General features: G+C 42.0%; 2 protein-coding genes and 1 long non-coding RNA gene across 3 annotated transcripts in view; 1 reads left to right on the top strand and 2 right to left on the bottom strand.

Annotated features, from left to right (window-relative positions):
• Nucleotides 1–3,910, bottom strand: part of LOC138965062 (uncharacterized) — a 57,881-nt gene extending 53,971 nt beyond the window's left edge. The window contains exon 1 of the mRNA XM_070337185.1: nt 3,528–3,910. Within this exon, the coding sequence (XP_070193286.1) occupies nt 3,528–3,546 (19 nt within the window). The 5' untranslated portion in view covers nt 3,547–3,910. The remainder of the gene's footprint in view (nt 1–3,527) is intronic.
• The window catches only part of LOC138965092 (uncharacterized), a 305,948-nt gene that overhangs the window by 268,782 nt on the left and 25,727 nt on the right, over nt 1–11,439 (top strand). The gene's annotated exons all lie outside the window — the stretch shown is intronic.
• LOC138965098 (uncharacterized) overlaps nt 5,490–11,439 on the bottom strand; it is a 267,523-nt gene continuing 261,573 nt past the window's right edge. Inside the window, exon 3 of the long non-coding RNA XR_011455303.1 lies at nt 5,490–6,187. This is a non-coding gene — a long non-coding RNA (uncharacterized lncRNA). The remainder of the gene's footprint in view (nt 6,188–11,439) is intronic.

Raw genomic sequence — 11,439 nt, forward strand, 5'->3', positions numbered from 1 at the left:
GACTGAACAATTATGAGTTTATGTGGTTTACTTCGAAAGATATAGCAAATACCGTATTCGGCCGCCATCTTGGCCGCCATCTTGAATTATGAAAATTCCAAGAGGGTGTCATTTGTACACCCGCCGGATTCTTAAACCTTATGGTCCAAAGCACTCAAAAATGCCAAGAAACGATTGTAACTAAGCATTTCTAGGTCAAAATACCCTGCCACCGGACTACTACTACATGTCCCACATTAAAACTGAAAAACGCATTTTGGTTTGAGAAAGGTCTGCTTTGTCTCAGTTCACAGATCTATCTTACTAATGATCATTTTAATCAGTTGGCAGCATCAGCCAGCCCATGCTGACATGTATGTATAAATGTTACAATTTACATGAAAACTGAGCCTGAGTGTTTGTGTTAGTTTTTGTGTGTGTGTGTGTGTGTTTCATTGTTTGTGTGAACATGCGTGTCTCAGTCACTGAGTCAGAGTCAGTGTGTGTGTGTGTGTGCATACACACTGGTAAACTGGTACGACATGTATGTATCTCAAGTGATGACTTCATAACTAGTTCAATGGTACCATTCACAGTGAAGTACAAATAAACCGAGAAAGATCTCCCTTGTTTCTGTTCACAGCTAACATAAAATCATACTCAGCAAGGCACTGAGCTACTGAGCTAGCTAGCACTGAGAGCTTAGTACACATGTACCCGTTTACATCAGGACTCCAGTAAGAGGGGCCTGTGTTTGTCAGATAGCTGCCAGAAAGCTTCCTGTGTTGTTCAGAGTGCAAAGTTTAAACTAACATTTACTGATTTAGTGATGAGCTAATCCAATTTTCATCAGCTGCTCTCACTGACTGCCTACATACATGCATCACTGCTCCTGTGCTATAGTGGATAATTATGTAGACTTAAAAGAGTTTGCTGGTTTACAAAATGATGTTTGGATTTCATCATGTGGTAGCCATATAGACTAAATGTTTCTTTTAAATTTCAGAATGAGAGAGAGTGTGTGTGTTTGTGTATAGTGTATACTAAGTGTGTGTGTGTTACTGTTAGTGTGTGTTCTAAACGTATTCAACTGGGGAAAGAAGAAGAAAGTTACTACATCTTAAGCAATAATTACCTTCAACATGTTTAAGAACAGGTCATGAATCATAAAAATTAAAAAAAGGTAATTTGACACATTAATAAAATTAAAAACAAAAACAAAAAAGTGTACAGAACAATACATTGAGACATTAATTGTTTTCCCATCACATTTTGTTTTTAAGAAGAAGGAATTGCTTTTCTTGTGAACTTTTACATTCTATTAAGTAATAGTATAGCTGACTTAAGCTGAGTGAGGTTAATCTATATATATGCTGACTGCGATAGTCACTTCAGATTCACACTGAGGAGCGTGTAGGGATCGAAGTCTGTCAGTGCAAATGGATTGCTAAAATTTATCATAAAGCATAAAGCTCAATGTGTATGTTGTAACATGAGGCTTTTCTGTGCTTTCGTACAGACAGCTAGCTGCTAAGCGTGTAGTTTTAGGTCCAGAACTGAAGACGGCTGAATGTATAATTTGGGCGGTATAATTTATGCATCAATCTATATTGACTTTATGTCTGTAAAAAGTGTGTTGGAGATCGAATCGATCATACGAGCGAGTATGTGTGTACATGTGTGAAAAAATTGGACAACCCACAGGAATGAAGTATAGTGTATTGTCGAAGAGGAAAATCAGCACAATACTCTAGTCTAAATCCAAACATAGAGTCTAACTCTAACTCTAAATAACTACTAGATTTTGTTCTCCTTACAAAATTCTTAAAAGTACTTCCTGCTGACTGCAATTTGTGTAATCTGGTACACATGTACCTGCAGTGTACCGTATTTGACGGACTACAAGCCGCGACTTTTTAAAAAAAAAATTGCATTGCGGCTTATAAAAAGATGCGGCTAAAACGTTACCTAAACTTGAATAGCATTCACCTAATTAATGGAAGTCGCCGCGGATTTTCATTTCGCTCGATTAGCGATTACAGGTACTTTATTAGCTCTCTACTCAAGACTCGGCGCTTTTCTTTTTCTTTCGCGAATCTTTGTTTGTCAACAAGTCGTCGTGACAAGATAGCGTACAGAAAAACACCGGATGTATCAGGATCTCGCGCGCGCGAGATTTTGTTTTTTTGTGTCTCGCGATAGTTGGAGGAGCGAGAGCCGCTATGTTGTGTTTTCGTCTGGTCGAAATGTGCACAAAAGTCGTAAATCATCCCAAAAAAGCTTATTCTTGGCGGGACTACATGTGTGTGTTGGTTACAAATTGTGTGTGTGTGATATTTTTCTTCAAACTTTTTCACTTTTCTTCTTCGTTTCACTTGTTTATTCTCGGAGCCGATTTCGCCAAATACCGTACTTTCGTTTGCCTGGTTGTTTTGATTGATTGACACGATCTGATTATATTTTTTTCGACGGCGGCTAATATAGTGACGCGGCCTATACGTGGCTCGTCCCAATTTTTTTGTTAAAAGTCGGGGGTGCGGCTTATAAAATGGTGCGTCTTGTAATCCGTCAAATACGGTACACAATTACTAGTCTATGTGCAGCTATTCATGCCTCTGAAACTTCAAGTGTGTCTGAGTTTTTGAATTAACCCTTAGGCTGGTTGTCGCGACATATGTCGCGCTACTTTACGTATACTGTCCCCTGGTTGTCACGACATATGTTGCACCACTGGCTCAGTCTGTTTGGTCGGTTCCGATTACCTCCCATGGATGCGAAAACCTATATGACCGTTTTTCTTTATTTTTCTCTCTGTTAATTCACCAGTGGCTATGTAACATGTGTTACAGAATTGCACCAGTGTAAGGGTTAAGTGAAAGCATGTTTCCTTTGGCACAGCAAATACTATACTTACAATGGCCTCTCCCGTTGAACATTTAAAAAATACAGCTTTCTTAAGTCTTAACTCATTCAGAGGCATGACCAATGCTGGTACAGTGTAATGGGCATTCATAAAGTAATCGCTGTGAAATTATAGGCATTTATAGTGTGTCACTTAATTAACTTACTGTCTGTAGACTGATCACTAAGCATGCAGTCTGACCTGGTAACATACTTTCAAACAAAACAAAACTCTCCTTTCCGGCTTCCTCGTACGTATGTCATAGACCTTTGTGTACATATTCTAAGCATTGATTCCTAGGCTGACACGATCTTGTGTACCCTCCGTTTTGTGTTAGACACGACGGAAAACAGTAGTTGGATTGGTGAGCTTCATAAGAGGGGGCGTGTTGGTGAACACTTGTTTACAAATCCAACTACACACAAAACCACACAGAAGGATAGCATTATCATCAGGCAAGCCTTATCATTATCAGGTCCGAGCGAATAACAGCCTGCGATTGATGAATCTCAACCATTCCCACCGCCTTTCACCTGTTCAACAACAGCCCGAGGGGGAGCTTACCACAACAGAATCGGAGGGAGAGAAGTGACCAAGCTAGCAATAAAATGAGCGCCGGATTTTTCAGCCCGACAAAAACACTTACCGCTGCCGTTCGTGGCCATAGCAAGGAAGCTGGGTCATACTAGAACACACACCGAACTGCCGAGTGAACATTTAATCCGAGTCTCCGTTACAGATTCGTCATCGCTGGTTTTTGTGGCGTAGTAGGAAACAGTTCCTGGCCAACTTCTCACAACTTCAGACGAACTTTCACAGCCACAGACTCAACTTCCGGAAAAGGTCGAACCGACCCAGTTGTCGTTCCTGATTCAAATTATAGCCGTGACGTCACACTTCAGAAAAAGCCCCAGTTTGGTGGCACTGTGACAGAAAACGGAGTGAAAGAAAAAGAGAAAGAAAATAAGAAATAATGTCCCCTCTTTTTCTCAATTTGTCTCAACACAATGGGAGAGCTAGCTCTGTTGGTAAAGTTTGCAGCAGTCCTAACTCCCATCAGATGTTGTCGAGGCCCCCTCCTATAATGCCTTCTGCTTGAGGGCAATGAGGGCCATACAGGCACAGTATAACCGCCCTCCCCCTGCCCTACCTCTTTTATTACACCCCCGGTATAGGGGTGTGTATAGGTTTCGGTCGATGTGTTTGTTTGTTTGTTTGTTTGTTTGTGTGTTTGTTTGTGTTCGCAAGTAGATCTCAAGAATGAACGGACCGATCGTCACCAAACTTGGTGAACAGGTTCTATACATTCCTGAGACGGTCCTTACAAAAATTGGGACCAGTCAAACACACGGTTAGGGAGTTATTGGTGGATTTTGGTTTTTTGGGGGGATCAACTACGGCATAACTCTTCCTTATCTTCTCCATGTTTTCAGCGTTTACCTCCCTTCCTTCGTATGGTGCACTATAGTATGAGGGGGGCATCGGAGGAATTTCTTGGTTTTTTTATCTTTATTTTTTATTTTATTTTTTATTTTTCTCCTTTTATTTTTTTTAATTTTTTGACTTTTTTCCAATAATCTTATGGTTAGATTTCGCTAAAAAGTTATTTCAGATGATGAATGAACCATGGGTCAAAAAGTTAAAGAAAAAAATGTATATGTAAACAAAGTTTTTATTTTTTGGGAGCGTGACTCACGCTTCCAATGTTTACTTTTCTGTTTTCTGAGACCATGTGCTTTGCCTAAAAATATCGACCAATCAAATTATTAGCGGCGCATGCGCAAAGAGTCTTTTACGGTCCAAAGATGTCTGCCATCTTGCGCCTGTTACGTAAAAAGCAAAACAAGTTGTGATCGATCAGGACGGCATAGGTCTGAATGTGTACATTTGGGGGACCAGAAACAACCCTGTGTTGCAGCGAAGTTGGAATTAGGCGCCAAATTCAACCGGCAAGTGGCAAAAACACTATGATGCTCATTGAAAGTTACGTCGGGGGTGTGTTCAAAGTACTTTTGGCAAAATCGCAAGCAGGACAAAGCCCTGGGAGTTTTTCCTGTGGAAGAGCATGCTGAAACGGAATGTAAGTAATTTTTGACATTACACCCAACCTTTACTTTGATCTTCCATTAACTTTACTTGTATATTTGAATTCAAACCTAGTTATTACGTTTCACAATCACAGTTCTGAAACAAAGCTTGTACGTACATTAATTTTAAGCGGGGCCTATTCCATCAACTTTTTCTTGGCTGGTGTAGTGAGAGGCATACTGACATTTGGGCTATACATATGCTGTTGCAATGCTGATGCTTTTAACATAACTATGCCCCTGTGTTGTGTGTGTTTGTTTGTGTGTTTGGTTGTTTATGTGTTTGTTGTCCTAGTTGTGTGTTTGTCGTGTGCCTGTGTTGTATTTCTGTGTGTGTTCCCATCCGTCGGGGCTGGGCCGCTATTGCGCGGGTCCGCTATTGCGCGGGGCCGCTATTGCGCGAATCTATCCCTAACCCTAACCCAAACCCTAAAGATTCGCGCAATAGCGGCCCCGCGCAATAGCGGCCCGCGCAATAGCGGCCCGACCCCTTCCCATCTCCCAAATTTTGTGCTTGAAGAATGATTACCCTAAATTGTTACCTCCCTTGTTGTGGTAGGAAACTGATGTACAGTTTGATCAGTACAGTGCTACTTACTGACTTAGTACTTACTGACTTAGTCCATTCAGGACTTTGGTTATTTTGTATACATATATATTGTAGGTCTTTTGTATTCTTTTTACTAGAATCCTTTGGTGTCATTTATGCGTTGTTGTTTGTTTGTTTGTTAACTGGCTGTTTGTTTGTTTACTTGTTTGTTTTGTCGGTATTTGTATGTCTAGTTGTTGTACAGTACAGTTTATTTGTTGTTGTTCTTGTTTGTTTGGTTGGTCATTGTTTGTTCACCGATTAGGCGCTAGAGTATTTGATGTATAACCCATACCCAACAGTCCCTTATCGATCCTGGCATGAAGTAACTTGTCAGTGATGTTGTGAGGAATGAGATTGAGAGTTTGCACTGTACACGGTGACTTTCTATAAGCTGGTGTTCTGTTGTGCTAGAAACTCTGATAGCGACTTCAACTTACTTGTGTAATTTGCATTTGACTCTCTAGTCATGGTTTGTTCATGTTGGTTTAGGACTGCGGTATGTTGTGTTTTGTCACTCTTTGCTCTAGTACTTATGGTGTTGTGAATAATTATGTAAATATTTCCGCTCTTGTTGTTTACAACATTACTTTGATTTTATTGCCTATTTTCATGACTTGTTTCCTGAAGCTTAATACAATTTTTGTATTATGTTTTCAGGTCATTGCGTGCTAGTTCCACGTGGGGTTTAAAATAAAACCATGAACCCCGCCATCCAGTCTGTTGAGAGTTGAGAGAGTGTGAGAGTGAACCTCCCCACACTAGGAGATACGTAACGGTAAACAAACTGTGACTGTAACGCTAACCATCAAGATGGCCAGAAAGTTTCGAAAAGAAACGATCCATGATACCTAGAAGTGAGTTCTCCTGCTAATGGCCATTGAACAGTGACTGCAAAACTTGCTAAAGTAACCCACCCAGAATTGATCCATCAAATTATTGTACATGTATAAGATGGACAAGATGTGCCATGGAGAAAAGAGACAATGAGTTCTTCTGATATCTGTCATTTGAAGTGCAGTGACTGCACAACTATATTCTAAAAAAAACCCAGCCACGAAACGACCCATGAAATTAGTGTATCTATCTATATATATATACGACTTGTGTCTGTGTGTGTGTGTGTGTGTGTGTGTGTGATTGATCGCCATGCACGGCCAAAGTTCTCGATGGATCTGCTTCAAATTTGGTGGGCTTATTGACAGAGACCCCGGACACAACCTGATCGATGAGATATTTCAACACGTGCTCTCAGCGCGCAGCGCTGAACCGATTTTCGTTTTTCACTGCACGTTACTATTTTTAGATCTTCCTTCCTTCGTGCGCTGGCGTCAATCGATATTCCCGTTTGTACGTTTATATTTAGAAGGTCACTGCACGTTACTATTTTTAGATCTCCCTTCCTTCGTGCGCCGGCGATGCCGGCGTACACCCGGCAAAGCCGGGTCCCCGGCGACGGCCGGGTATTCGGCTCTACTTCTTCCCGGCGAAGCGGGTAATCATCTAGTATTAGATATATACACAAGACGTACCATAGAGAAAAGAGACGACATGTAGAAATGAGTTCTGATATCTGCCATTGAACTGCAGTGACTTGCTAACGATACCCATCCAGATACAATCCATCTCAATGATAGACAAGATGTAAAAAAGAGATGACATGTAGAAATGAGGTCTTATTTTAAGCTAATACCAAAAAAAGTGTCAATAAAGCACAATGGTCATTTGTTGCAGAATTTTGTTGCAAATTTTCAAAAACAATTTTTTGTTAAAAGGCCAGAAAATTCAGAGCTTTCAACTGAGGTGTAAGACTCGTATAACAAAATGTACAAATGTGCTCGAAGATATACAGATAGACATTTCTTTCAATGATATTCTTAAATATAACCCAATTCACAAAACCAAATTATTGCAGAATGTTCAAGTTTTAATCAAATGTCAAAATGTCAGCTGATATGAAGAATTCAATCAACCAAACAACCAACCATACACACCAGTAATTATAATATAAAATTAAGTAGATGTGCAACGCCAAGGCACTGCATACCCCAGCGAAAGACAAACCTCTCTCTTACTCTCTCTCTTTCTCTCTTTCAAACACACACACACACACGAACACACACATACGCAATCACTCACTCTCTCACACACACTTCATACACACAAAACACACCCCCATATAGACAGACGGACATAAACACCTTTGCAAACAAACACACATACACACACACATACACTTACGCACACGCACATACACACACCCACCCACTCTCTCTTTCTCTCTCTTTCTCTCTTATCCAAACAGACACACACCCACACACACACACACTGTACATACGCACGCACACTCACACACCCTCCCACACACACACACACCCACACATTGACTCACACAAATCCCATACACACAAAACACACACTCATACGCACATAGACTGGCACGGTTGGCCTAGTGGTAAGGCGTCCGCCCCGTGATCGGGAGGTCGTGGGTTCGAACCCCCGCCGGGTCATACCTAAGACTTTAAAATTGGCAATCTAGTGGCTGCTCCGCCAGGCGTCTGGCATTATGGAATTAGTGCTAGGACTGGTTGGTCCGGTGTCAGAATAATGTGACTGGGTGAGACATGAAGCCTGTGCTGCGACTTCTGTCTTGTGTGTGGCGCACGTTATATGTCAAAGCAGCACCGCCCTGATATGGCCCTTCGTGGTCGGCTGGGCGTTAAGCAAACAAACAAACAAATATGCACATAGATAGTCGGACACACACACCTTTACAAACAAACACATATACACACTCATACACACACAAACATACACACAACCTCATGCACACACACATTCACACACACACACTCTATCTCTCTCAAACACACACACACACACACACCCACGCACACACACACACACTCCAGGGGCGGATCAATTGCTTTGTAAGGGGGGGGGGGGGGCACTTTGAATCGAAAGTGAATGTGATGGGCGCGAAGCGCCTGAATTTGCTAGGGGGGTCCGGGGGCATGCCCCCCGGAAAATAATTTTGCCCAAAGAAGCAAAATGGTGCCATCTGGTGCCATTTGAACTTAGAAATGGTCATAGAATCAGCATAGAAAATTTTTTTTTTTCTTCTTCTTTTTTTTCTTTCTTTTTTTTCGGGGGGGGGGGGGCACGTGCCCCCTGTGCCCCCCCTCCTCGTCCGCCCCTGCACTCACACCCCAAGTCACACACACACACATAGCCTACACACACTCACTCACACGCACTCACTCACTCTCTCACAAAAAACTTCATACACACAAAACACACACCCATACGCACATTTGGACAGACGGACATACCCACCTTTACAAACAAACACACATACACGCACACACATACACTTATGCCCACACACACACTTACACACACACGAGTACAGACTCATGCACGCGTGCGCGCACACACACACACAAATACACACACACACACCACACACATACGATCACAGACTCATGCACGCGTGCGCGCACACACACACACACACACACACACACACACACACACACACACACACAAACAGTAACACTAACACATGTGCACGAAATGAACACAAACACACACACTGCGCGAGAGAGAAAGACTACAGGGAGGCATGACGTCATGATGCATTAATAGACCTTTTCGGTATCTGAGCAGCTCTCGCGAGACACGCTCTTTGTTATGCTTTGAACATCGCGAGAACTTCGAACTTTGGCTTGTGCAGCGCGCACGAGATCGCTGTACCGCATGCTTTGCTATGCTCTGAAGTTTGCGAGAGATCACGAGAGCTTGGAATACCGATAGGGTCTATTGACGTCAAAGACTTTCGACCGTGACGTATTCTTCTTACGCGAGCTTTATCCATAGACTTGGAAACTACGGAATTTCTACCCGTCCAAAGCAGCCTTGGGTGGCGTTTGCTGAAAAAATGGGGGCGACTATTGCACCCACCGTATTTTTGTTAGTATGGTCCCAATTTTTGGTGAACTTCCATCTCCAACTGTAGCACGTAGCCGGGCACAAAGAATCCTTCTTTAGCATGTATTATCCCAGCTGTAAGAGAAACCGTGACTGTCGGAAGGGTTGTCATGCCAAGACAGCTGACGTAACTAATATAGGCCGAAGGAATGATTATGACGCAGTGGAAGTGACGTGCGGATTCTCGACCGGCGGGTGAGCGCAGTTAATCAGAGAAATCAGAACCACACAGACGTTGAGTCGCCCCGAAAGGGATCCCCGTATCAAGTAAGTCACTTGGGTAGAACATGGTCGCCTGTGCTTAGCTTGCCGTCCCAGTAGAACATGGTCGCTAGGAACGGACGGCCATACTAGTCAAGGACTTGCGATGGGGCAATCCCGTAAACCCCGTGTAAAATATTACATTGGCGACGAGGATGTCGAGACGAGCCTGCGCCATGTTGCGAGACCGTTTTCGACGTGGGTTGGGGGGTGGAAAACGTCTCTGGTGATGATCTGATTGACTGCCGGGGACATATGGAGTTTCCTCCGGTGTCCTCCTTTTTTGTTTCATTCTAATTTATGGTTACCTTGCATAGGAGTAAAGGATTGTTTTAGTTTCGAAATTGTTTAGGGAATTTTTAGTTTCCGTTGCCTCTGTAGACTCAATCGGGTGCACAAAGTGTAGCCGAGTGAGAACTTGACTGTAAACATAATTAAATTGGGTAACGTATCGGATTCCTGGAATGAATTAAACAAAGTCTTATGTTTTTAATTCGAAATTGTTTAGAGATTTTTGAGTTTCCGTTGCCTCTGTAGACTCAATCGGGTGCACAAAGTGTAGCCGAGTGAGAACTTGACGGTAAAAACAATAAACTGGGAAACGTTTCGGGTTCCTGGAATGAAATAAACAAATTCTTATGTTTTTAATAATATTAGACAAGTAGGTTTTTGATTAATTTCCCGTTGCACAGATATCAAACGTCGCAAGTTGTGACGAACGAGACCACTTGCGGTTTACAAAATACCTACAATCCGTTGCTTTGAGCAAGTTTTTGTTATTATATTTGCAAGGTGTTTGTTGTTATAATGAAGGAGATGCATTTTGAATAGGAGGGTTGATGGAATAGTTTTTAAGTTTAAAAATTCTTCCAATTTTTTATTTTTGTGTTCGTTGGAGATGTCGTCTGCTTAACGTTAGAACCGGAAGTGAGATCATAATTATTTATTCAAGACCGCCATTATGTGTTTGCTTCCGGTTCGAGTGTTGTTGTGTTTTTTCGAGTTGATCGTCGTAAGTTTACTTGTTAAAAGCATGATGGATTTATGGTTTTGATATGGGAATATTAAGTTCAGCTATCAGACTTTGCCGGTTTGAATAGGGGATATGGTGTTTAAAAGTTCAGCTATCGGACTATGTTCGGTTTGTTATGGGAATATTAAGTTCAGCTATCAGACTATGTTCATTTATGCATCGCGTAAAATGTGTGTAGATTGCATCATAACCGTTTCGTCCGCGTACGTTTCGTCTTTTTCGTGCGGCAGCGAGCTGGATTTCGCTCAAGATATTTTGTTGTTGAGATTTTGTTTCCAGTACTGAATCTTCAGGATTCAGATCTAGATCTCGTTCGCATTCTGTTATTAACCCTGCCTGTTTGCTGTAGATTTACTTTGAAACGAGGTATGCTTAGATCTGTCTGGATCTATGTTTTGTTTTCTCTTTCGTTTGGTAGCAGTCGTTCGTTCTACAGAGGCCACGTAGCCGTCTGTGAGGCAGAACATTGACAACTCCGGCGCTTTTCAGAAATAAATGTTCATTTTGTACAATTCGATTAGGGTTTCTTTGTTTCCCGTTACACTGTTCTATTTGCATGTGATTTTCTCGGATAAAATCCGGTGAAATTTACGCATGC

The sequence above is a fragment of the Littorina saxatilis genome, linkage group LG4 (genome assembly GCF_037325665.1).
Source record: "Littorina saxatilis isolate snail1 linkage group LG4, US_GU_Lsax_2.0, whole genome shotgun sequence".
In the NCBI taxonomy this organism is placed as follows: domain Eukaryota; kingdom Metazoa; phylum Mollusca; class Gastropoda; order Littorinimorpha; family Littorinidae; genus Littorina; species Littorina saxatilis.